The sequence below is a fragment of the Trifolium pratense genome, linkage group LG1 (genome assembly GCF_020283565.1).
Source record: "Trifolium pratense cultivar HEN17-A07 linkage group LG1, ARS_RC_1.1, whole genome shotgun sequence".
Lineage (NCBI taxonomy): Eukaryota > Viridiplantae > Streptophyta > Magnoliopsida > Fabales > Fabaceae > Trifolium > Trifolium pratense.
The window spans coordinates 24,691,940-24,719,595 of NC_060059.1; the positions used below are offsets into that span (position 1 = coordinate 24,691,940).

At 34.5% G+C, this 27,656-nt stretch overlaps 3 protein-coding genes across 4 annotated transcripts; 1 reads left to right on the forward strand and 2 right to left on the reverse strand.

Annotated features, from left to right (window-relative positions):
• Window positions 1-7,638: 7,638 nt before the first annotated feature.
• Window positions 7,639-9,201, reverse strand: LOC123890866. Its single transcript, XM_045940587.1, has one exon. It carries the CDS (start codon window positions 9,199-9,201, stop codon window positions 7,639-7,641), a length of 1,563 nt encoding a protein of 520 aa, XP_045796543.1.
• Window positions 9,202-12,517: 3,316 nt separating this feature from the next.
• LOC123906547 lies at window positions 12,518-14,109 on the forward strand. The gene is made up of 3 exons (XM_045956479.1): window positions 12,518-13,168; window positions 13,316-13,585; window positions 13,678-14,109. Exons 1-3 carry the CDS (start codon window positions 12,852-12,854, stop codon window positions 14,078-14,080), a joined length of 990 nt encoding a protein of 329 aa, XP_045812435.1. The 5' UTR covers window positions 12,518-12,851; the 3' UTR covers window positions 14,081-14,109.
• A 24-nt stretch (window positions 14,110-14,133) lies between these two features.
• On the reverse strand, window positions 14,134-27,545 carry LOC123906556. 2 transcript variants are annotated; one of them, XM_045956500.1, is made up of 15 exons: window positions 27,272-27,545; window positions 26,982-27,181; window positions 26,792-26,887; window positions 26,583-26,700; window positions 26,323-26,496; window positions 25,868-26,035; window positions 25,671-25,726; window positions 25,472-25,561; window positions 25,297-25,383; window positions 16,931-17,157; window positions 16,769-16,844; window positions 16,344-16,665; window positions 15,075-15,415; window positions 14,658-14,927; window positions 14,134-14,565 (listed from the first exon to the last, which is right to left on the reverse strand). In XM_045956500.1, the coding sequence occupies exons 4-15, from the start codon at window positions 26,640-26,642 to the stop codon at window positions 14,163-14,165; spliced, it is 2,274 nt and encodes a 757-aa protein (XP_045812456.1). In that variant the 5' UTR covers window positions 26,643-26,700; window positions 26,792-26,887; window positions 26,982-27,181; window positions 27,272-27,545; the 3' UTR covers window positions 14,134-14,162. The 2 variants fall into 2 exon arrangements, with proteins under 2 accessions (XP_045812456.1, XP_045812447.1); XM_045956491.1 differs by having other exon boundaries at window positions 26,968-27,181.
• Between the last annotated feature and the right edge of the window lie 111 nt (window positions 27,546-27,656).

Genomic DNA, 27,656 nt, shown 5'->3' on the forward strand with positions numbered 1-27,656 from the left:
GATGGATGAAAATAATTGTTTGGTCACAAATATTTGGATACACAATTGAAAAAAAGTAAAAAGAAAATATAACTAAATATATAATTGTATATTTTTAAAATAATTAAATAATAGATATTTTTGCAATGATTAGTACTATATTCAAGCTTTATGACACACAAAGTTAAACTCTTACGACCGATCTAACACTCCAAGTGTATTTAAATGAAAAAAATTACAAAAAAATTAATTTAAATAAAAATGAAATTTACACAAATTAGTTTTTATAATTTATATACTTAGCACAGTAGAGAATGTAGATCACACAAACGGGCACAAAACACTAGTTCAAATAATTGAGTAATAAAGAACATACACTTGAATGTCCATATTTAAAAACCTTGAATCAAGATTAAAATGTATCAAAATAAAATGATCATGTGTTAGTTACTCCATAACCATCAAGAGTATATTTAGTCTTGATTTTTATATTTAAATATGATTGATTATAAGGTAATAGGATATATTTATAAAAGAAAAATAAAAAAATATATTAATAAATGACTCATTAATTTGGGACATATTATATAAATTCTTTTTTTTTCTTAAACTCCAACTTTTCAAACACACACTTATTTTCAAGGTCCAACGAAGCTTGGCCCAATTTCCCCCAGCCCATAGTCCATGCACACATAAGTCTGCCTTTTTATTTTAGGTTAAAAAAAAAGGAAAATAAATACGTAGAATAATTTTAATTTCCCCCAAAATCGAGAAGATACCCAAACGCAGAACTCGAAACATCGGGTAATTTTCTTAAACCCCCGCCCTTGTCTTAGGTCGATCCGTGATGATTTGATATTCTTTGATTGGTTAGGGTTCTTTACTAATTGTTTTGGTGGCCTGTGTTTGAATGAATAATGTTTATTTCGGTTTGTATATGTGAAATAGGAGTAATCTATATGTAAATAGTCTAGTGTTGTTGTTGTTGTTGTTGTTGTTGTTGTTGTTGTTGTTATATCAGTGTTTTATAGCTTGTATATGCGAGCGAAATCGGAGTGAGATATACCCTTGTATTGTTGTGTTAGTAGTTAGTTATATTGGTGTTTTTCAGTTTGTTATTGTTATTGTAAAGGAGGTCCCAATGCCTTTCATTCATTCAATGTGCCTTATATAGGCTTAGGATTACAAGCAAATGTGTATTGGGCTTAACAACTCTAAACACCAAAAGCCCAATAACACAACAACATCTAACAAACCCTCCCTTAAAGTTGATTGTCATGCACAAAATCAACTTAAACATGAAAAACTAAACAAAACCAGACAATACACAAAACGCAGACAAGCTAAAAACTATACAAATGCACAAAACAAACTAGCACAAGTCTGCAACATGTTCAACCCTCATGTACATGTTCCTTTGCTAAGCAAGCAAACTGCAACATTAATCAGACAACATTGTCAATGCTACCACTTGAGCATGTATCAATTCAAAGAGCTGGAATCACATATTCCTAGCCCCTCCCTTAATTTGCAGAAAGTATTAAACTTGAGAGCTTTAGTCATGATATCTGCCAATTGTTCATTAGTTCTGCAATGCTTGAGTTCTATCACACCATCATTATTCAAGTCTCTAAGAAAATGATATCTCACATCTATATGTTTTGATCTTCCGTGCATAACAGGATTCTTTGACAACTTGATTGAGGAGCTATTATCACAATAGATTGTTGTACAAGTAATCTGCTCTTGCATCAACTGTTTTAACACATTCCTTAACCATATGCCTTGACATGCACAGGATGCAGCTGCTATGAACTCTGCCTCAGTGGTTGATAAGGTGACAATAGGTTGTTTTTTTGAAGACCAAGATATAGCACCAGTACCTATGCTAAAGACATAGCCCGATGTACTCTTCCTGTCATCATAATCTCCTGCATAATCAGAATCAGTCCAACCTACTAGTGTTACATTCTCTGCATTAGTGCTTTTATACCAGATTCCATAGTTTATTGTTCCTTTCAAGTATCTCAATATTCTCTTTACTGCAGTGACATGTATTTCAGTTGGTTTTTCCATATATCTTGCAGCAAGACACACTGAATATGTCATATCAGGTCTGGTAGCCAACAAATACATCAAGCAACCAATCACCTGTTTGTATCTAGTAGCATCTGTAGGCTTGCCACTTTCATCCTTCACAAGCTTGCATCCTGGCACAATTGGAGTACAAACTTTGTTGCAATCTTGCATTCCAAATCTAGTGAGGATTTCAGATGCATACTTCTGTTGATGTATGAAGATACCTTGCTGAGTTTGATTCACTTCAACTCCCAAGAAGTACTTCATCTTGCCCAAATCAGTCATAGCAAACTTCCTCTTCATTGAACTTTTGAATTCTTCCATCATATGATTGTCATTTCATGTATAGATGAGATCATCTACATACAGGCTTACAATAAGAATTTTTCCTTTCTCATCATATTTGACAAACAGAGTATGTTCATGTGAGCATTTCATGAACTTTTCAGTATCAAAGTAGGATTGTATTTTGCTATACCAAGCCCTAGGTGCCTGTTTCAAACCATATAATGCTTTTTTGAGTTTGTAGACCTGATTTCTTTCACCTACTTGAAATCCCAATGGTTGTTGCACATACACATCTTCAAGTAACTCTCCATGCAAAAAAGCACTTTTGACATCTAATTGGAATATACACCAGTTCTTTGATGCAGCCAGTGATAGTATAGTTCTTATAGTATCCCATCTAGCCACAGGAGCAAATACTTCACTAAAATCAATACCATGTTTCTGAGCATACCCTTTTGCAACAAGTCTGGCTTTGTGCTTCTCAATCTTGCCTTCCTCATTGTACTTTGTCTTAAAGATCCATTTTACTCCAATAGCTTTTACTCCTTTTGGTAGAGTAGTTAGCTCCCAAGTGTCATTCTTATTGATTGATTCAATTTCAGATTCCATTGCTTTCTTCCACACATCATTTTTAATAGCATCTTCATAAGATTCAGGATCTTCTTTGGAGCTAAATAGGGCAAAATGTTGTATCATATTCTCTTCTTCTCCAGTAGTAGTATCATAATCTGCAAGGTAGCCAAGTGGTCTTCTTGGTCTAGGTGGCAATCTGTCATCATTGTCACCTTCTGATTCTTCATTTTCACTAGATTGTGTAGTATCCATATCAACTTCAGCATCATCTGATTGATTTTCATCTGGAGTCACTGGCTGGTTATCTTCAGCTATAATATCACTATCCATTTCAATTGCAGAGTCAGGGATCATTGGATTCTTGTGATTTTCCTTGTTCCAGTTCCACCTTTTTTGCTCTTCAAATATCACATCTCTGCTCACAATAATCTTCTTTTCAATGGGATTGTATAGTTTGTAGGCTTTGGATTCCTCACTAACTCCAAGAAGAATACATTTGATACTTTTTCCATCTAACTTTTTCCTTTGCACATCTGGAACATGTACATGAGCTAGGCAACCAAAAATCCTAAAATGATGAATTGAGGGTTTCAATCCACTCCATGCTTCTTCAGGTGTCATATCTTGCACAGCAAAAGTAGGGCTTCTATTCATGACATATGTAGACCAATTCACAGCTTCAGGCCAAAATCTTTTTGGAACATCTCTTGCCGTTAACATGCTTCTAACCATATTCAATATTGTCCTATTTTTCCTTTCTGATACTCCATTTTGTTGTGGAGTATACGCAGCAGTCAGTTGCCTTTTTATGCCTTGAGAACTACAAAATTCATTAAAAGCATTTGAAGTAAACTCTCCACCCCTATCACTTCTAAGACATTGAATGGCACAATTTGATTCTTTTTCAACTAGGGATTTGAATTTTTTGAAAATATCAAAGGCTTGAGATTTTTCTTGCAGGAAATAAGTCCAAGTTTTTCTAGTAAGATCATCTGTGAAAGTGATGAAGTACATGTTGCCTCCATTTGATTCAGGTTTGATGGGTCCACATATGTCAGTGTGTACAAGTTCAAGCCTTGTTGATGCTCTCCATGTTGATTTCTTAGGAATGCTATCTCTGTGTTGCTTGCCAGACAAGCAATCACCACATTTGTCTTCAATATCTTTCAACTCAGGTAGCCCTTTCACCATGTGTTTCTTATTAAGGACTTTTAACCCTTTAAAGTTGAGGTGTGCATATTTATTGTGCCATAAGTGATACTCATCTGTTTTACTCATTTGCATGTAGTTGGGCAGAATTACAGGAGCAAATATCATGTACATTCTATTTGCTGATATCTGAGTAGTAAGAATCAACCCCTTCTCATTATGAATGACTTGACACAGATCATTCTTAAACACTACAGTGAGATTCTTTTGTTGAAGTTGATCTACACTTAACAAGTTACTACTTAGTCCTGGTATGTAGTATACATCAGTAATCACATGCACCTTACCAGCTATTTTCAATTTGACATTGCCTTTGCCCATGATAGCCATCTTTGAATCATTCCCCAATTTGACAGATTCTGTGAAACTGCCATCAAAATCATGCAGCCATTCCTTCTTACCAGTCATATGATTGCTGCAGCCTGAATCTAGGTACCACATTTCTTCTCTTGGATTATTTTCAATTGAATTCACATCAGCCATTAATAAGGTTTCTTCTTCCTCATCAATTTCACAGAAATTCACATTGTCCCATTCAGGGCAGTTACTTTGGTAATGCCCAAACTTATGACATTTGTAACACTGAACCAAATCTCTACTTTGCTGTCTACCTCTTCCTCTCCCTCGTGATGTGTTGCGTCCCCTACCTCTTCCATTGCCTCGGCCATTGCCTCTGCCTGCATCTGAGATCTTCAAGGCTTGTTCTTCACTGTGTTCTTTTTGAGTTTTCATTCGACCTTCTTGAACAAGTAAGCTACTCTGTAGCTCATCAATGGAATGGGTAGTCACATCATTCGACTCCTCAATGGAGCACACAACATAATTGAACCTAGATGGCATGGATCTTAGAATCTTCTCAACTACTCTGGTTTGATTCATCTGTTCACCATGAGATGTCATCTTGTTCGCAATAGCTAGGGTTCTTGCGAAGTAATCATTCACAGATTCACTTTCGCCCATGGCAAGAACCTCAAATTCACGCCTTAAAGATTGTAATTGAGCACGTTTAACCTTTGTTGAGCCTTGATATTTGCGTCTCATGGCTTCCCAAATATCACGCGTCGTTTCACGCTCCAAGATCGTCTCTAAAATTGATCTATCAATAGACTGAAATAGGTAATTCTTTACCTTCAAATCGCAGAGCTTGCTCTCATGTGCAAGGCGCATCTGTTCAGCCGTTGGATTCGCCGGAGCAACGGTGACGCCGTTCTCGATCAAGCTCCAATATTCTTTGGACCGGAGAAGGTTTCTCTCCGTTTCAATGGCAGAAAATTCAAACTACCTACAACCATCAATTCCAAGATTCGACGGATACTATGAGCACTGGGCAATGCTCATGGAAAACCCATTCATTAACAACATCTAACAGTTTATGTGGAATCGGAGTGATATGTAGTTTCATATTGTTGATTGTATATTTCGTGCCGATTTATTTTTCATCGGTCTTTACTCTTTATCGATTTGTATTTGTGAAATCAGAGTGATATATGTATTCTCGTACTTTTCAATATAATTTTCTCGCAGATTTATATTATCTCAGTTTTTCTCATTTTCTAATTGTTTTGGTGGCATCTTTTTGGTCGGTGTAAACTAAGAGTTTCTCATTTTCTAATTGTTTTGATGGCATCTTTTTGATCGGTGTAAACCAAGACTTACCTGACAATCTTTATCGTCTCTAATTCCATTTGTGTTGAAAGCAGGTTTAACTGAAGATGTCACCGAGGATTCTGGTGCTGTCTGTTTGTCATGATAAAAAATTTAAACATTTGGAGTTTCACATTGTGGATCTAGAGAACCAGAAAATTCATCGCAATGTCTCACCTCCTTTGTTTAGTACTTCTGGATTTACTAGGATGTTGAGTTTGCGTGAGTCGATCTATATTTTTGGTGGCTATAGTACTTCAGAAGATGTCGCTGATATTGACTCTTATGTATCCCAAAACCCCACGGATACCTTTTACATGGGCTCAGCTCATATGCGATTAGCCGCCAGTGACTCTGTAGGGGAGTGGTGCAAACATCCAAAGCCAATTTTCGGACACCTTTTTGCCAACAGTACTTGCCTCCATGGAAAGATTTACAACATGGGATTCCATGACCTTGATCCTCAGTTGTTTGATCCCACCTCTGATTCGTGGGAGAGTATAACTTTGCCTTCTGAATTACAAGGCTGCTTCCTGTCCATGTTTGCGATGCCAGACCCTTCTCACGATCGTATCATCCTTCACTTGGAAAGGGGCTCACTTCCATCACCTTCCATCTATGCTTACTATCCTAGCTCTGATGAATGGAAACTTATTGTTTTCGATTTTTCAGACTGGGATCCGGTCTCAGCAGTTGCTGATGGCGTAATCTACTTTAATTACTACAAATGTCACACTCTCGTTGCCGCTTATGATTTGAAAAGCCTCAAGTGGTTGGACGTGCATTTGTCAGATACTGTTGTTGATGGTTCTTATATACTAATTAACCGCTTTAAGGAATTGCTCTATTTAGGTGACAACTCCTTTTGCTTGTCCGTTCCCTCGCTTCAAATCGCCAACTCAAACTCCATTCGAGTGTTTTTCGTCAAGTTTACAATTGAGCGGACAGATTCAGTCATTAATATCATTCCCCAGTCAGCCAGCCACTTTATCCTTCCACACACTTCCTACTTGCGTAACATGATCGCACTTTCTTAGGTACTTTTATTTCTTACTTAGCTTTTGTGATTGGTTTAGGTGTGCATACACACTGAAATTTTATCTTATTTTCTATTTAATTATGCACACTACATATCTTATTCTCTCACACACACACACACACACACGTAAATGGATTTGTTATGAGTACTATACATGTCTTGTTTGAGTGATGTCCTAACGTGTTCAACAAAATGCCTCTGACAGACCAACTAATGTAGTAACTAGACTAGTGTATGCCTTTGTTCTCTGTACTATCCTTTATCCTTACCCTGCTATCATGTATATAATCACTTGCAAATTATTGAAAAGACCATAATGTTAACTAAATACAAAACTCTGCACTAGGTGTGAAGGTATTAGAAACAGCATCAGTAGCCTCTTTAAGCCACTTGAAATTGTCCTTGTGTGTTATGACCTGGTATGATGCTTAGCAATCAGTACTGAATCTTTAACAATACCATATAATATGTGGTCAATGTGAGGTGCTCTTTACCAGAGATAGCAAGGGACATTTCGCCTAGACATATGGGACATCCCAGCAATCTTAGAGATGACGAATATACCTCTTCCTCGACGGATGATATCTCATCTATGACATGTACTTCATTCACCTAGACAGCTAGGTGTGCTTAGAGCGCTAAGTTATGTGCTTAAGCATCGTCTAAAAAGTGTAAACACTATGAAGGAAATGAAACCCGCCAGTTCTGCTTAAAACTTTTCATATACTGATATAATAAGCCCAGAATTTACTAAAAGCAGAAACCGAGAAATATGCTACCGGTGACTGCATCAGCTCACTTCAAACTATTGATACAATCTGCGTTCGTTATGTATTTTTCTGCTTTCTTTGACGATGTGCAGACACATGTGGTAACATCTGTCTCTGTCCTTTCACAGTTTCTGCAGACAGGTGTGGTGACACTATGCCATACATTGTGGGAAATGTTTGTCTAAGTGGTATGTATTTAGTGTCTTGATTGTAATCCTTTGGTTTATTATCATGCTGATAATTATAGCCAATGGCTGCTTTTGCTTTGCCGGGAGAGGCTTGATTTTCCAGTATCTCATCCAACAATTCAGTTCCTTTATTTAACATTACTACATGTTTCTTTAGGTTGTTAAGGTGGGAGTTTAGTTTAGTTACCTCTTTATTGAGCTCAGAGATTTTTGATAAATTATCATATCTTTCAGCCTGCAGTTGAGCAATAGTCTTCTTTTGCTTTTCTAGAATTCTGCACACTTCTTCACTTTTGAGGCACAACTCCTTATAAGAATCAGCTAGTTCTTCATAGGTTAGCTCTTCATCACAGGATTCGTTGTCAGATGTACATACACCTGTCAAAGCATTAATATGTTTTGCAGTCTCTGCTTCTCCTTCAGAGTCGTCTTCATCAGACCAAGAAACCGATAGACCCTTCTTTTGCTTCTTCAAATAAGTTGCACACTCAGTCCTGATATGTCCATATCCTTCACATTCATGGCACTGGACACCTTTACTTTGATTGGGTTTATCATCTGTCCTTGGTTTTCTCTGGTTGCTGATGTTTCTATTGATGTTGCGACTAATGTCTGTAGCATTTGTTCTAGGTCGTATGTCCATTCTCTTCAAGACTTTATTAAATCGTTTCCCTAAAAGCACAATAGCATCATAGATGCTTTCATCAGATTCCATCTCATCCTGTTGTTCTTCAACTTCAGCATTAGAAACAAAGGCTATGCTTTTAGTCTTTTTTTCTGTTCTTTCATTTGCAGCCACTTCATATGTTTGCAGGGATCCAATTAACTCATCAAGCTTCATTTCTGAGATATCCTTAGCATCTTCTATAGCAGTAACTTTCATGTCAAACTTCTTAGGGAGAGATCTAAGCATTTTCCTTACTAGTCGTTCTTCAGATATCTTTTCTCCTAAAGCATCAAATTGATTGTCATAGTCAAGTATAGTCATGTAAAACTCATGAATGCTTTCATCATCCTTCATCCTTAAATTTTCAAACTTAGTGGTTAGAAGCTGTAGCCTTGATATTTTCACCTTAGATGTACCTTCATGTACTGTTTTGAGTATCTCCCAAGCTTCCTTTGCAGAGGTGCATTTTTTTATAAGTCTGAAAATGTGTTTGTCAACTCCATTGTACAATGCATTCAGTGCTTTAGAGTTTCCAAGAGCCAACTCATCTTCTTCTTTGGACCAGTCCTCCTCAGGCTTCAATTCAAGTGTTGATTTCCCTTCTTTGTCAACAATAACTGGATGGTTCCAGCCTTTGATAACTGCTTTCCAGGTCTTATTATCAATAGACTTTAGAAAAGCTGTCATACGTGATTTCCAGTAGTCATAGTTTGAGTCACCAACCAGAAGTGGTGGTCTGTTAACGAGTCCTCCTTCTTTTTCCATATTTGCCAGAAAATTCTCCCTGGAGCTCACCCTAAAAACCAGAACAGGGTGCCTGCTCTGATACCAATTGAAATTCCTGGCACACAATAAACAGATGTTAGGCAAAGTGTATCTACACTTTGCTGTCACGCAATAGACAGGTGTTGAGCAAAGTGTGTCTACACTTGTCTGCACACAGAACACAAATAACAAAGACAGTAAAATAACACAAGAGAGTTGTTAACCCAGTTCGGTGCAACGTCACATACTCTGGGGGATACCAATCCAGGAATGAATCCACTATAATAGTTCTACTTCAAAGACCACAACAGTCACACTACAAGTCTTCTCACCTAGACACTACCCGTGCTAATCCTACCTAGGAACTCCTAGATATGAGACCCCGTCCCAATTCCTACCAACAACACAGACAACGTTGTTATCAACACAGAACAACCCAATGATGGAGACACCCTCCTATGAACCTAAGATTCACTCTTGCTTAAAAGCTTACGAGTAAATCACACACACCTCAAGAACTAACTTCGTACTTCAAAGCTTAGGAGAAGTTCACAGTTACAACTCAATAAACTCAGGTCCTAAGCTTGCATCAATGAGATATAAGAAAGGCTCACAATAAACACTCTAAAACCCTAAGTACACACGCTTTGTAATAACACATTTTTAGATACACAGAACCATGTGCCTGTCTTCGTATTTATAGCAGTGAAATAGCTTGAGCTCCAAGTCAGAATTAGGTCTTCAAAATTGCGGCAGCAGCAAATATATTTTTAAATCAAATAATATATTTTCCAAAGTTATTACATTCCTTTAGAAAATAGAACTAGGGTTCGGCTGTCTTCAGAAAATAATAGACCACGTGCGCCTTGTTGTATAAGTAACCACGAAATAATTCTTCAAGCAAATCCTCAAAAGATTGAATATGAAATAATAACGCAAGCTGACGCGCAGTCAGACTACACAGGTGTTGTTCCAATGTGTACCTACATCTGTCTCAACACTTGATGTATGCACATATGTCTCAACACTTGGCTAACAGATGTTTTTGCAAAATGTAGCCAATATACAAAAACCCAACAGACTTAAAGACGAACTCGCACTTGGGCGATGATATTCGTTTAGAAAAAATAATTAGAGGCGCGTGTATGAACGCGAAAAGTGAGTAGAGTTTGGTGAGTTGAGATTGATTTTAATGTTTTTTAGGAGAATGACGGTTGTCCGAACCACAAGTCCGATTGAGAGATGATCCGGCGAGAGCTTGTGGCAGCGTTCCGGTGGTGGGTTCCGGTAACGGTGATGGTGTGAGCAACTTGCGGTGGTATTCCAGCGATGCGGCGACGGCGGCGAAATCTTCGATCCTTGTTCTGCTTCTTCTTCTTTTCTGTTTGGTTTTGGTCGAGATGATGAATGAATTGGTGGAGGTTGAAGATGATCATGGCTTGAATATGGTGTGGTTGTGATTGATGAAGGTTGGAGGATGGTTATGGAATTGGAGAAGATGAATAGATCATGATGGTGGAATGTGGTGGATTGTGGTATTATGAATGGTTATGAAATTGAGGTGGTGATGATTGTTTGTGTGATTAAAACAAGGGAGGGGGAAGTGAGAAAACGCAGCACTGCTGCCGCCGTTCTCGTCGTTTTTCTTATGTGATTTTTGGCCTCCTCCTTTCTAACCTCCTTTTGTGTGAAACTCTTGTGTTCTTTATAAGTAAAAGGGTTAGGTCAGCTTTGATATTGATTGATTAATTTTGGAATGGAATTGTATGAGTTGAATGCAATTTATGAATGAATGAAGAACTTCTCCTTTGGGATTTGATTTGTTCTTTGCGTGAAGCTGAATTCCCCCTTTTCTTGACTTTTAATTCTTTCTTTTAATTCTGTATATGTATTGATCTGAGAAGGAATAATCTTAATTGTAGTTTATGAATAATGATCAATTTCCTTGTTTTGGCTGATTCTCACGCGTAAAATTGAATTTCTTGTTTCTTTGGTCTTTCCTTAAATCATGCGTACTGCTGTCTTATTCCCCTTACTGCTTTTTTTTTTGGATTTTTTGTTACTAATAATAATAATAATAATAATAATAATAATAAAAGAAAAATAATAGTAATATTCACAAAAACAAAATGTAATATTTATAAAAAGGACAACGGTGGGACTCGAACTTGCAACCTTATACTCACAACTCTTCTAACCCTCGCTTCACTACCAAATGGGCTAATTCACATATTTGAAAGAAAATGCAGCAAAAACCAATATGATGATAAAAGGCGGGCAAAATATAGGGTACAACACACAACAAGAGATAACTAACTTAATAAAAATAAGAAAGTTGTGATATAATGTAAGCACCTTAAGACTTAAAGCTATTACACAAAGATTTGAAACAAATATCTAAGTGTATATCAGAATGTTTAGAAGCTTGTAGTCTTGTGCAAATATATCAAGTTGTCAATTTGTTCAAATGGTGCAGCAGTAGATCAGTAATAGCAGTATATAGCTGTATTCGTTTCTTCACAAAGTGTCTTGTATTTATAGGCAAATGAAATGCTTCACTTGTGAATGACCGTTGTAAGAAGATAAGGTTGTCAACTTGAATTGTACTATTGATTTGGTGGTTTTGAATTCTTTACTTGAAGTAGCAAAAATCTTCCACTACCTTGTCCATGAAATATAGTACGCACCAAATAGAGAAAAGATAGTACAATGACTCATACGCTCCTTCCTTAAAAGATAAGGTTGATGTACTATGATTATTCTTCAATCATATACAAGGACATAGCATCAGAGAATTATTCTTCAATCATTTCTGACGTTCTCTGAGAAGTACTGACAAGAAGATATTCTTCAGAATTTTATAAACTTGGTTATCTTCTGAAGGCTTCTAGCTTCTGGTGAATAGATGCTTCTGAATGTTCTTCTATCTTCTGATGACCAAGAGCTTCTGAATATTTTCAACTTCTGAGCACTATTCAGAACTTATCTCCTTTCTCAAGTTCTTAACAATTATCAGAATTTGCTTTTAAGATCATGCACACTTAATAAACATATTAGTACTACCAATTGTGCATTTAATACCTTTTGTTATCATCAAAAAATTTTAACATAAGTTTAGGGCTATAGAACCAATTTTGTTCCAACAGCTTTATGCAAAATTTTCAAAGTGTGAATTTTGGTTGCATGAAGTTAGCTTTTTGGGTCACGTTATATCGAGTGGAGGAATAGCCGTGGATCCTGCTAAGGTTGAAGCCGTGCAAGAGTGGGGAACACCGGAGTCTGTTACTGAGATCCGAAGTTTTCTTGGTTTGGCCGGTTACTATCGGAGGTTTATCCAAGGATTTTCCAAATTAGCATTGCCGTTGACTCAGTTGACTAGGAAGAGTCAAGCTTTTGTTTGGGATGATAAGTGTGAGGAGAGTTTCCAAGAGTTGAACCAAAATGCTATAATGAACCAAAATATCCAAGTTCCGGCTCCCTACCTCATTAGAGGATATTAACTAGATGATCAATAATATCATTTAATTTCATATGTTCAGGATGCATTCTCTAAAAGTTTGAATGTCTTTAAGGATATTTATAAAGATTATTATCTTATCAGTTCGCTTTGATTTATTTAATTGCAGTTCGATTGCCATTTCAAGTTCACCATGGTTGGCAAATTAAAAAATCAATGTTATACGGGGATACAATATATAGGGGAGGTTGAAGTAGATAAATCCTTTGTTGCTGCTACTAAATGTCAATTGAGCTATTTTAAGGAACTTTATTATCAATGTTCACGACACCAGAGCCTTTTGACTGTGGAATCTATTGTTCAACATCCCGCTGATGGGACTGACTTACTTGTATGTGAAGTGGTCCAAACTTTAAATGATTATTTTGAGGAGCAGAAACTTGATGGGGCAGAAGTGACTGAAACTCAGTGGTGGGAACATATCTCTGAGAAATTTCGAAGAATTTTTAGGTAAAATGTTTGCAATTGTATTAGTTTATTCTGTAATATATTCTTCTCTGCCTTTATATTTCTTATTTCTTAATCTGAAAAAAAAAAAAAAAAAGATACAGGTTGTGTAGTAGTTAATCTCTTTGTTCTTTTTCTTGTTAATTGTAGAGATGTGATTCAAGGGATGATGTTCTTATACTCAGCAACTGATTATGATTGTGGGGACTTGTCATTCAATGTGTTTGTTACAAAAAGTGGCAGAGGGAAGATTTTGCCAAGCATGGTTAAGAGAACTGGAACGAAACAAACTGTAGATCATATCAAAATACTCAAAGATTTAATGAAGACAGTCATTGCTTTTCCATTCAGTGGCATTACAGAAAGTTTGGAGCTCCCACTTGAACTACGAAGGTTTTTGGATTTTGAACATTCGAGATGGTAAGTTTAGCACACTAACTTTAAATCTATAGTTGCATGACTATCAAATTTTGTACTTGCGTTACTCATAGTTTATGTTTCTTGTTTTTTAGTTTCAGTCCGGCTTGGTTTGTGATTAATTGTCCCTTTTTCTGGACCGTGGAAGAACGGATCCAGTTTGCGCATGAGCTAAAGATGTTGATCAAGCTTAATCTGAAGTTTAGATATACGATTGAAGCATGTCTTGAGGATGCAAATTTGTTTTCTAATTGGAATGATGTTGTTGTTGATGGCATTTATAAGAAGATACTGGACTATCATGGACCAACAACCTCAAATGCTGAAGATGATGATGCAGATGAATCAGCAGCACATGCAAAATCCAAAGGTATGACATTACTAACTTTCTGCAATAAAATTCTGAACACACCTCATGTTACAAAGTTTTGCGTTAATAACAAACTGCTGCATAGGATCTATAGGTTTATTTTAATCTTCATTCCCAGGGGTCCTTAATTTCTTTCTAAGTAACATGCTTATGAGATTAACGCAAAGAATTCTTTGCGTTAATCTCATAAGCATGTTACTTAGAAAGAAATTAAGGACCCCTGGGAATGAAGATTAAAATAAACCTATAGATCCTATGCAGCAGTTTGTTATTAACGCAAAACTTTGTAACATGAGGTGTGTTCAGAATTTTATTGCAGAAAGTTAGTAATGTCATACCTTTGGATTTTGCATGTGCTGCTGATTCATCTGCATCATCATCTTCAGCATTTGAGGTTGTTGGTCCATGATAGTCCAGTATCTTCTTATAAATGCCATCAACAACAACATCATTCCAATTAGAAAACAAATTTGCATCCTCAAGACATGCTTCAATCGTATATCTAAACTTCAGATTAAGCTTGATCAACATCTTTAGCTCATGCGCAAACTGGATCCGTTCTTCCACGGTCCAGAAAAAGGGACAATTAATCACAAACCAAGCCGGACTGAAACTAAAAAACAAGAAACATAAACTATGAGTAACGCAAGTACAAAATTTGATAGTCATGCAACTATAGATTTAAAGTTAGTGTGCTAAACTTACCATCTCGAATGTTCAAAATCCAAAAACCTTCGTAGTTCAAGTGGGAGCTCCAAACTTTCTGTAATGCCACTGAATGGAAAAGCAATGACTGTCTTCATTAAATCTTTGAGTATTTTGATATGATCTACAGTTTGTTTCGTTCCAGTTCTCTTAACCATGCTTGGCAAAATCTTCCCTCTGCCACTTTTTGTAACAAACACATTGAATGACAAGTCCCCACAATCATAATCAGTTGCTGAGTATAAGAACATCATCCCTTGAATCACATCTCTACAATTAACAAGAAAAAGAACAAAGAGATTAACTACTACACAACCTGTATCTTTTTTTTTTTTTTTTTCAGATTAAGAAATAAGAAATATAAAGGCAGAGAAGAATATATTACAGAATAAACTAATACAATTGCAAACATTTTACCTAAAAATTCTTCGAAATTTCTCAGAGATATGTTCCCACCACTGAGTTTCAGTCACTTCTGCCCCATCAAGTTTCTGCTCCTCAAAATAATCATTTAAAGTTTGGACCACTTCACATACAAGTAAGTCAGTCCCATCAGCGGGATGTTGAACAATAGATTCCACAGTCAAAAGGCTCTGGTGTCGTGAACATTGATAATAAAGTTCCTTAAAATAGCTCAATTGACATTTAGTAGCAGCAACAAAGGATTTATCTACTTCAACCTCCCCTATATATTGTATCCCCGTATAACATTGATTTTTTAATTTGCCAACCATGGTGAACTTGAAATGGCAATCGAACTGCAATTAAATAAATCAAAGCGAACTGATAAGATAATAATCTTTATAAATATCCTTAAAGACATTCAAACTTTTAGAGAATGCATCCTGAACATATGAAATTAAATGATATTATTGATCATCTAGTTAATATCCTCTAATGAGGTAGGGAGCCGGAACTTGGATATTTTGGTTCATTATAGCATATGGGGGGGGGTTAACTTGTGATAAAAAATTGTCGCCACAAATGTGTCCTTAGAGCTGTGCCATCAAAAGCAATGGAAATGAGACTGAATCATTTATTTCTTTTAAGAGAACATAGATGAAACAGGAAATAGACATAATAGAGCCACATAACGAAGAGATTCAAAATTGCAACAAATTGCTTTATCTTTTGGCAGGTTGTTTATTTAAAAGCGGCGTCACAGCTTTTGTGGAAGATACATTCATGGATTTGTCAATAAGATTAAAAAGTTTCCCGAGTGTTCTATATAGAGATGTTACTTCTCATTCAAGGCCACGGGTTCAAGGAAATGTGTTCAGTTATTGCTCTGCGATTCACATGCTTATAGTTAATGCTTGCTGAGTAGTAACTACTAGTAAGTTAGGTCAATTTTGCTTTGTTGAAAGAAAAATGGCAAGAATAAATGCTAAAGAAAGGGAAGATTATATGGAGGGTTTTAGTGCTTTAAAAGAAAAACATAAGGGATCCTATCTGAAGTTGCTGAAATTGGATAAGATAAAGAAACTTTAAAGTTACTGCTGATGAGCTCTACATTTCAAGTACAGTTAATAAATTATTTAAAGGAGATGGGCTTCAAAGTATCTAGTTTTTATTTGAGTTTGTGATATTGGTTAAGGAAATGGGTTTGTGATAATTTAGCCTTCTAATATTTAAGGTTTTGCTATGAATGGATATTTCCTTTGCCAAGGCAGTGTAAAATTGTACCTGGAAAGGAAAAATTTCATCTTCATTCTTTTTCTTTTCCTCTAAGACGCTTTGCTCGGACGCCGTCACATCTACGACAGTTTGCAGTTCTACATCTTTAACAGGTGTTTGAACTTCCTCTTCCTCCTGCTTTTCCACATTCATCCCGCGCCTCATCTTCCTCTTTGACTTCTCTAACTTCCTATGTGCTGCTTCCTCCAGAGGTTGAAGTCTCTGTTTGAATTCATCCACCATCTTGTCATCTTTCTTCTCAGCTTGCTCTAATCCAAGCCTATAGATCTTTAGTTGAGATTCAGAACCTTCTTTAACGTGCGAGGAAGCTCTGAAATTTAATAAATGAATCAATGCAACAGATAATGGAAGTTCAATAGGGACATGGGAATAAAAGAAATGACAAATGTAAAAAAAAAAAAAAAAAAACTTACCCATACACAAGGTATGTCACTGGGAATCTGAATTCAACCCCGGAATCAAACAGTTCCCCCAAAGCACTCAATACACCTAAAAATGTGCATATATATTTGTGTGTGTGATTTAGTCTTTTAAATTGGAGCTTATTTAAACAAATGTTTGAAAACTAAACTTACCATTATCACGTTTTTTCATATACCATAAGACGCGGGCCTTTAATTCCAACAAATATTGATGTTCCTGGTTATTCGATTCCTGTATTGATTTATTAATTATTGCAAGGGCTTTTTTGCAATTGACTTCGACTTTGATTATTTCCATAATCATCTCCTCATACATGACTTCCTCATGCATGACTTCATCGTCCGACTCTGACATAGTCTCCAAAGTTTCTTTGCAGACACTGCATTCAACACAAACGTATTTAGAGAGTATACTGACCAGAAACACACCACCAAAACAATTAGTAAATGAGAAACACTAAGACAATATAAATCTGCCAGAGATTCATTCAAAAGTACAAGACTACATATATCACTCTGATTTCACAAATACAAATCGACTGGTGTAATATAAATCAATCAACAATCCAAAACTATATATCATTCCGTATACAAACTAAGAAACACCAAGAAAATATAATAAAGAAAAAACAACTTAGGTAATCATGAATAGAATTAAATCGAATCAAATGGAATTAATTCAATTTAAGCAAAGTAGTGTGATTCCTAAATCGACAAATTAGCCAGGCACCATAAATATCCTAGAAGTTTCCACCAAATCTATATACAAAAACAGATAATGGCAAGACACATGCATCAGCAAATTGATTTTCCTTATTTGTTGTTTTTACATTCCTTTCATGAGTCAAATCATGAAGATAAGAGCACATTAGAACATGTAATATTTCTGATTGTTATCATAAAGGGGGGTCATATCTACTTGCACCAATCCAAAACAAGCTTTTAACATACACCATAACACCAACATTGAAATTCCATGGAGGAAAGCATATCAGGGGATACAAATCAATATCAGTGCAACCGAAACAATTTACCACAAAAGATACTAGAGTTATCATGCATAATATATACATTATACACTATGCAGAGAGCTTTCCAAAATGTATAAATTATAACTCAGCATAAAAAATTGACAAACAAAGTTGACTACAAAACCTCAGCTTCCACGGTTAAATATCAACCAAGACTAATCAGCCTTCATAACACGATTATTAATCCTCGCTACATTATGCTAATCTCTATTTAAGTAGTTGTATGTGAGCAATGTTAAATACACCAAACCAAAATGAGTTTGAGTATTTGGATAACAGCTTTTTAGAGGAACTATTGGAATCTATTATCTCATTATTTGACAGAAATTACGCTTCATTTCAAGGGACAGAAAGACAATCAAGGAACATCTTCACACGTTTCATTTCAATGCAGAACATCTTCACAAGTATATTTTAATAAATTTTTAAACCCTCTTAAGCTCAATTGACTTTAAAAATCTGAAGCTTAATTACTCAGAAGTGTAGTCCCTGAAAAATTAAAAATATACTCAATATAGTCAATATCTTGTGCTCATGACATATTGATCCAATAACTCATGTCTAATAGTGCAACTGAAACCTATAATAACAAAAGAGCAGAAAAACACTACGAAAGCATCACTCTCCAATTCCAAGCGTGACAAAGCACATAATGCAAATAGCTCAGGAAGACCTTAATTGATAAGGATGGAGATGGAGGTTCGACGAGATGGAACAACGACGGTCGCGGTCTCGCACAAACTAACCTATAACAAAATTAATTAACTATAATGAAATTAAAAAGAAAGGGGGAAAAACATAAACTAACTAATAACCAAAAGCTTTAATATCAATTAAGAGACATATAACCTGTAGTTGAGCTCTTCCATTTTGACATTCATATTAATTCTCACCTACACTCCACTTGGATACCTTAAGGTTTGTGCTGCATCATTTATATAACTTATTGATTCAAATGAAGCACCTTCGACAGAGACTGGGCATATAAGAATTGTTGCTGAATAGAGATTTATTCCATTTTCAATCTACAACCCTCGAATGCATGGCTTAATCATAACAGGACTTTCAAATGTCTTGAAACAAACACTATAATGAACATGAATGAGAATGTGAAGTTATTATTATCATGAAATTACTCATGTGATATGAATATAACAGGTTCTATTGAGGCATTTTAAAGTTATATAAAAACTTGTCGGCGCTTGGGATGTGCCAAATATATGCAAGACAAAAAATATACCCCTCAGTCTCTGCTAGAAGACAATACGTGAAAACTTTGATTGCTTTTGTATCTCTTTTTGTTTATTGTTTTTCTCACAATTCAACATGGTTATGTTCTCTGAGACTTATCTTAATTTACTAAAAGAAAAACAGCTAGATTACATTAGTGAGTGATACTTTGTTTCCATGACTAAAGAAGTCCAACATTAGAGAACATACCTTGACTAAAGAGTTCTCCGAATATAATAATAACCTTGAAGTAAAAGACCATGTGGATAGTAAAAGAGAAATCAGCATTTCTAAGACAAATTGGAATCACTGAAGTACATTAAAACAAGGCTCAAAGTACAAAGGGATATCTAAAACCCCTGCATACATTTGGTCGTTCTTCTGATTAAGAGGAAAGGATCAACTAAAAGTGGACATGGAAATATGTATCGAACTTTTATTCTACAATAAACAAGCCCAAATCTAACACTTGAAATTTATAACAACACAAATAAATTTAATGAGAAACTTATGACATAGATAAAATGGTGAATGGAGTGCATTAACTTAATCAATTTAGGACATGTACAGTGTAACTAGAATAAGGCTAGATTAATAACTTCAACTCATACCTAGTACCTACATAAGTATATAGTAACCTAAATAGATGAGTGGAGTAGAGAAACTTGAAAGAGTAGGCATTCCAAACAACAAAATCAACAGATACTCACAATAGGATGGGCAAGTAGCTCTCGAAAGTTGTAGTTGTAGATGTTTTTTTGAACAAGGTAGTTGTAGATGTTATCTCCCAGCAGTGCAGAAATGCAAAATCCTAACAGATCACAAAAAAAAGAACTGAATTGAAATGCAAAAAATTTGAACAGACTTATACAGTACAATTTGAAAAGTTACCAAATTTAGCCATCTTCCAAATTGTTATGAAACTGCCACATCTAGCCAAAACTGCCAACTGCAGAAAAACTTCAGTTCTGGAGCAGTAAAAGATAAACTCTTTAGTGTAGATTTCTAACCTCAAATTGATATATCCCTTGCATAAGAAAATGAGATTATAATGAATGTTCCAATACTAAACACAAATGCTGATCTTGAAACATCTTTCCACATTATTAAATCCACTGAAGAAGAGATTCATAAATAAGAATTATTATTATTAGTTGGTATAAATTGAATCGAATGAAAATTTGTAACACGCAATCACATAATTAAAGATGAGAGAGTCACCTAGACTCTGCAACTTGCTTTGGTTTTGTGGAAAAAGCTACTGTGTTCTTCTTCCTTTGGACCCAAACCTTAAAAATCAGTAACACAAATTTTTTTTATAAAAATAATAATAAGGTAAACAAATTAAACCCAAAAGTAAGAAATTGAAACTGAATATAATAATAGTTAAAGTGATCAAATGCCAAATCCTAACAGATTATAAAAAAAATGTGCATTCACTAATATCATATCATATATCATATATGCAGATAAATAGAAAATAAACCATAGACTACTATGAACTCTCATGTAACTCTCATGATTTGAGACAGCAAAAAAGGAATAAATATATCAACAAAACATTTCACAGTCAATAACATACCCGTTTGAGTGAATCAGAGAGTGACTCCACTGCTATGCATACTCAGTAATAGCTCGCATACACAGTTGGATCAATATGGATCCGCTATTATAGGTATCACGCCTATTATAACGTTTTCAAAAAGCGCTATTATAAGTATTAAAACGCTATAGTATAACTGATTACGCGTATTTTAATGCCTTTGTCAATAGGTTTTAATAGCTGTTTATGAGAAAAGCGCTATTAAAGGTTCCAGTTTTAATAGCGCCCGTGCTTAAAGCGCTATAGTAAGGCTGTTTTTTCTAAACGTTTTATAGCGATTTATATGAAAGCGCTATTGTATGTCTTATGTTTTTTTTTTTTTAATTCAACCTGATTTAGAATGTTCTTAACTTCATCATTCTCCACTACACCATCATTCACTTGATTCACAGTTTCAACATGAGAATTGAGAAGAACATCGCAAACATCATTTTTCAAAGTTCAAACCAGCACTATCAATATCAATCAAGTTAGAATTTTTATCCAAACTTCTTCATGACATTTGATCCAAACTTGTGTTTTTGAAACCATGCTTTACAACTTGTACGTTTTTATTTGACCACAAAATCATTTTTCCCTTGAAAAGTATTTAAAGTAATGAGTGTAATTGTAATTTTAAATTTCCAAGCCGTAATAATTAGCTCGTAGTCTTGTGGCGGATTTAGACTTGATATATTGGTGCAGCTAAAAAATACACGTTCACAAACTTTATAGCTAAAAAAAAGTGTTCCACGCTTGTAGATTAGCCGAAAAAGTAGTTTTGTCTCTAAATTAGAAAGCATAGGAACAAATAACAAAGATGAAAGAAATCAAATTTGTAGTTGTAGAGTTGAGAGGATAAAGAAAAGTAAATGAATCAAACCAACATGAGAGGAAAACAAGACTCAGAGAGAGGCGGGAGGCGATGCACCGCCGATGCAAGGATGGGTGCAGCTAAAAATATAAATTCAAATTGGAAAATCACATATCATTTACATTCAAATAATACTGCATCGTTTAGTAACGTCTAAATTCATCCAAAAAAATGTTGCATCGTTCATCATAATTAACAATGTTCAATAAAAATGTGTTTTTCTCTAATATGTGTGTATATATATAAATATATATTAATCACTCCTTTCAAAAAATAATAATTTGATAACAACTAGTATTATTTTGATTTCTTGTGCGGTAGTACCATTAGTTAACTTAAAAGTTAACTTGCAACAAAGCAATTTCTTTGTACAAAAATTCAATTAAAAGCCAAACCAGCTACTTGATTCAAAACCAAGACACCCATTGTTGTGATAAAGTTTAACGGTTATATATATATATATATATATATATATATATATATATATATATATATATATATATATATATATATATATATATATATATATATATATATATATATATATATATATATATACACACACACACACAATAATAATGTACAAAAAAAACAATAATAAATAACAAAAATATGTATATACCTATTAAAAAGGTGGCTTCTAGGGTGAGGGCTCAATCAAGTCCCTCACCGGTGGACCACTTGGTACAATCATTAAGAGTCATTAGATTAATCAACTTCACATATGTATTATACACCAGATCACACTTTTTTTTTGAATTAACTGAAATTTTCTCTTCTTCCTGATTTATTTGCAAACTTGTCGAAATCATAACTCTAAATCCCTTACTCAAACAATATTTGACAACAAAATAATTTTTTTTTTGACAAAATATGATTTGCAATATTTTACAAACATATTTTGCATCCAAGTAATTTTTTGTTTCTCTCTTTTGAAAAAAAAAAAAAAAGAAAACAGAACAACAACAAGGATAGTAAGAGGATTTGGGTGAAATTGTAGCAGTAGCAGAGATACAAATTTTGAAGTTTTCTTTCAGATCTAACAATTATTCATTTCCTATTCATACCAATTGAAATTATGATAGAAATTCTATTTTTTAAATTTATGAAATCAAAAGGTGATGCTATTAATCTTTAGAGAGTGGCGGTTATGGTAGTGGTGTGTACAAAAAAAGAAAAAAAATTATAGGAAGAAAGATTCTCCGGTGGTAGTGGTCGTCGTCGATGGTGTGAGTAGTCGGTGTCGGTGGTTTGGAAATTCGCCGGAATTTGTTTCTGTCATGTTGAAGCACTAGTGGATGTTACTGGGTATGAAGAAAGAAGGAGATATTGTAGGATCCTGTATGGACAAGTGTACATGTTTTCGTTTTAATCTGAACGGTTGACAATGATTTTTTCTTCCTCCCTCACAGGTGAGGGACCTATCAGCTCCCTCATGCTAGACTTCACCTATTAAAAATTGAATTTCTATATGTGGGTACGCCACTGGCCTTGATTGATGTGGTGTCCATGTGATAAGTTGAGTCACAAACTTTTATTTTATTTCTTTTATACTATTAAATCAATATAAAAATGTTTTACTCATTATATCCTTTTTTACTTAAAACAAAACAAAGCAAGATTCTATTTGTTTTAAATGAGATACATAAGAGTGAGTGGTTGAGGTTAAAGGTGAAAAAGGATTAGGAAAAATAATTTAATAACACAAGGCTTAAAAAGAGCTTTTAATCTTAACTCTTTAAAGTTTAATATAAAGTATAGTAATTATTCTCATCACTCTCATATAAAAAAAGGTATTGCTAACGAGTGCCTCCGGGGCACTCTTTAAGCATTCCTTTTAAGGAAATAATTTATTTAAAATGTGAAATATTTCAATTCCCAAGGCGTTGACTTCAAACATTTCTATAAAATTTAACGAAAAACTTACTATTTAAAGTGCTTAAAGAGTGTTCCGGGGGCACTATTTAACATTTTCTTATAAAAAAAAGCATTCTTACTTGATATGCCCCATATATATCTTAATTATTACTTCCTCTGGTCCTTTTTATAAGGAACAATTTGAAAAAAACACACAGATCAGGGAAGTACATTGTAAATAGTTATCTTCATTTAATAATCCTATAAATATAAATTTATTCCATGAATACCCCTATTTAATCATTTTTAATTCCACAAACTTACTTACTTTTAAGATTCTCTCATAATAAATAAGGGCGCAAATAAAATTTAACATCTAATACATTTAAATATTGGTCAAAGTTTCTTATAAAAAAAACCAATTTTTTTTCATCAAATTGTTCCTTATAAAAAGGACCGGAGGGGGTATTTTTTTGGTGTAAACCGGATATCCTCTGCGAACAGCTGCATAGACTAATTCCTCGAGCTTTGTGAGACCCAAATGGGTGGCAAACTCTCCCTAAGAGTTTTAACACTGCTGCATGCCTAAGTCAGGGATTGAATCCAGGACCTTAGTTAAGCTAGAAGAGACCCGCGACATCTCATATAAGTGCTCTTTGGTGACCGAAGGGAGTATGTAACAAAGTTTCAATTAAAATATCAAAATAGATTTGATTTAACGAAAAAAACTAAATCAAGCCAGTGTAAGAAGTAAAGCAATTAAAACCAAAATCTTATACCTGGCAACTTAATTATTTTTTTGTTGTAAAAAGTACAATTAAAATATTCAAAGAGAACTAGTCTAATGAAAGAGGAGTAATCAAACTCGTGTAAAAAGCAAAGAAATTGAGATCACACCTTTAGGCCTCGCATCAGAGTTATTTTTGTTAAATATTTAATTAAAATATTAAAAGGAATTTTATCTAGCAAATGATTTCTAATGTGGGGTAATCTCTTCCATTCAAAAAAAAAATCACTTCTTAATTATTTTTATAAAAAGTTCAATTAAAATTTCAAAAGGAATTCTTTTTTTTTGGTCAAGTAGCCCAATGGCTAGAATTTCACTTTTTAAAGTGAATAAGTGGGAGTATCTGAGTTCGAACCCCGGTCCCTGCAATAATTTGCAATGTCCCTTACAGGAATTCTATCCAATAGAAAAGTAATTTCTTACCGTGCGAATAAGCAATTTTGGCCATAATATTAGGCCTGCCATCTTCATATTCTTGTAAAATATTCAAAGAGACATAATCTAATGAAAGAGTGTAATCTCTTACAACGTGAAGAACTAAATAAAGTCTGTGTAAAAAGTAAAGCATTGAGATCATAACCATAGGTCTCACATCTTAATTAAATTTTTAAAAAACTTCAATTAAAATATCTAGAGAAATTATTCTAACCGAAGATGATAATCTCTTAAGGTGTGAAGAAATAAATAAAGCTCGTGTATAAAGTAAAGCAATTGAGACCATAACCTTATGTCACACATATTAATTATTTTAGTTAAAAATTCAATCAAGATATCATAAGGGATTTGATCTATCATAAGAGAATAATCTCTTACGGGTGTGAAAAATTAATTCATGCTCGTGTAAAAAGTAGAGCAATTAATACTATAATCTTAGGTCTTGTATTTTAATTATATTTGTAAAAAGTTCAATTAAAATTTCAAGAGATATTTGATCTAACAGATGAGAGTAATTTTTTACGGTATGAAGAATTAAATCAATCTCATGTAATAAGTAAAAAAAACTTGGACCATAACCTTAGACCTCACAACTTAATTATTTTTATATAATGTGTGAATAAAATATCCGAAGAGATTTGATCAAATGGAAGAGGATAATCACTTAAGACTTGAAGAACTAAATGAAGCTCGTGTAAAAAGTAAAGCAATTGATATCATAACCTTGTCTCAACCTGATGAACAGAATCATTTATGGGGACCTTTTCTATCAAGGACAGCAAAGCCTGCTGGCAGTATTCATCTTTAGAACTGCGCATGTGTAAAAATCAGCACAAAACACAAGATTTTAATAGTATGGTAAGCATAGATCGCCAGAATAAAATCATAAAATTCTCACCTGCAATCAATTAGGGAGTCCAAGAGAACAACAAGAAACTTTTCAATGTTGAACTCCTTAGACAATTCTAATAAAACCCTTGGCAAATCCCTATAAGAAAAAGGATTGTATAAATCATACATATACATAAATAGAATACAAATGGCAACAGCCAAACTACAAGGATCATCAACAAGCTCAGCAGTTTGAGGTAGACTACCTTAGTTCCTTTAAAACCTCCAAGGCCTTTATTGGAAGTATTCCAACATTTTGGGACTAGGAAAATTCAAACAAAACAGTGTAAGAATGAAAGTATAGACAAGTTTTTAAAAAATAGGCATAGCACAACAAGAAGAAAATATGGTCAATAACGGTTATCAAAAAGATAAGATAAACAATTAGGTCACAATATAGTACCTGGACAAGAATGATTAAGGCAATAAGGGACAGCCGAAACCATTGAAGATCCAACTCATTAGCCTCCTCGCGAGCAACCTCGGAAACTGAATTTATCAATCTATTCAAAAGTTTGGGAGCTAAAGCAGCTTTATTTCCAAGCAAGCTAACTATCATCAACGAACTGGCCTGCAAATGACAAAAATGCATCAGAAGCTGGCAAAAAAACAAAATAAAACAAACATATACATGACAGTGGCAGACCATGGCGGAGAGCCAAAATACCGCCATATTGGCAGAAATTTGTCATATCAGAGAGCCCAAAACCCACCACCGATATCTGCCATAGCCGATATTTGATAACACTACGTGGCATCAAGTAGCCAACTAGCCAAAAGGCCGCAACAAAAATTACTAAATGATGACTGATGCCCACAAACATTATAATCAGTTTTAATGCATGAAAACAATCTAACCTTGTGATCTGAAACCCCATTAATACCGTGCTGAAGACCGGAGCTCACAAAAGGAAGTATTCTCTTGAGAATATCATCATCAACCGTCACAACGGTACCCAAAACTTCAATGAAAACAGCAGTACAAAAGCCAATTACATTTTTTGAAGGTTGAAACTTTTTAGATGGAGATGCCTGCAACCAAAACCGTAGTCATCTTATTATTTAATTCTCTTACACAACCATCAAATTCACAGCTAAACACGGGTATTTTTACTCACATAGTTGCATAGAACTTCTAATACTCCCTTATCATGAAGGCATTGCTGCACTATAACCATTCTAGGTGGAGGTGCACCAGAAACTTTCACACCCTCAAGAAAACCCCATGTACCATTCCTTTACAAAAATCAATAAAAACATCAAAAAAACCATTCCAACTCCAACTAGAGTAATCTACAACACAACCAAACAATCATATCTTTCTAACCTTATATCGAGTATTTGTACTATCCGAACAAACGCATGTGTGTCATGGTACGGCAATGCACACAAAATCAAATCTTCATAGTTGTGCAAATGAATCCTGAAGCTCAAACCAAATTACATCAAAAATCACCATACCCAAAAAAATACAAATTATCCTAACTTAAACTGAATACTCACTTGTGTCTACGTACCAAATACTCGAGCGTCTTAAGTGCGGACGGAAGATTAAAATATCAGGAAAGTAATTTCAAATATGAATTAATTAAGACATCAAGTTTATCATTTTGTTCTCTCCCCGTTAACTCTCTATCCATCTCTTTACTTCTGTGACTGAACAAATCATTCTTATAATTCCTATACCGTTCATCATTGCTAATAAGAACCTCCAAACCTGTAACATAAACAAAACTTCAAATTCAATGAAATTCATTCAAGTAAGGTTATGAAAAATAGCAAAAAATTGAAAAAAGTGAAGTTATACCTTGAATAGCGATATTGAAAAGGGTTTCAATATCAATATCAGCAGCTTCTTTAGGATCGAATAAGATTGAAGGACGAGTGAATGGTCTTTTTTGAGGAGCGGAATCAACATGTGCTATGGATCTGATAGCTGCTAATTGAGAAGCTATGGAAGTTGCCATAGCTAGGGTTTTGTGATGAAACGAGAATTGAGAGGTTAGGGTTTCGTCTTCTTCTTGTTTGGTTAGGGTTAGTCTTTCTAGCCGCCAACTTTAACGACGTCGTTTCGTCTCACAAATTATTTCGACCAAAAAATATATATAGATTTTTTTTAGCAAAATTATATACTCCCTCCGTCCCAAATTATAAGGGAAAAAAGCTTTTTTTTTTGTCCCAAATTATAAGAG

Excerpts from the sequence above, each read along its gene's own strand:
- LOC123890866 (XM_045940587.1), bottom strand. The coding sequence starts at position 9,201 with ATGGAAAAAGAAGGAGGACTCGTTAACAGACCACCACTTCTGGTTGGT.
- LOC123906556 (XM_045956500.1), bottom strand. The coding sequence starts at position 26,642 with ATGGTTATAGTGCAGCAATGCCTTCATGATAAGGGAGTATTAGAAGTT. Across the intron at positions 25,562-25,670 it reads GAGGTTTTAAAGGAACTAAG|GGATTTGCCAAGGGTTTTAT; the intron begins GTAGTCTACCTC and ends TTTTTCTTATAG. Across the intron at positions 14,928-15,074 it reads AAATTTCGAAGAATTTTTAG|AGATGTGATTCAAGGGATGA; the intron begins GTAAAATGTTTG and ends TGTTAATTGTAG.
- LOC123906547 (XM_045956479.1), top strand. The coding sequence starts at position 12,852 with ATGGTTGGCAAATTAAAAAATCAATGTTATACGGGGATACAATATATA. Across the intron at positions 13,169-13,315 it reads AAATTTCGAAGAATTTTTAG|AGATGTGATTCAAGGGATGA; the intron begins GTAAAATGTTTG and ends TGTTAATTGTAG. Across the intron at positions 13,586-13,677 it reads GATTTTGAACATTCGAGATG|TTTCAGTCCGGCTTGGTTTG; the intron begins GTAAGTTTAGCA and ends CTTGTTTTTTAG.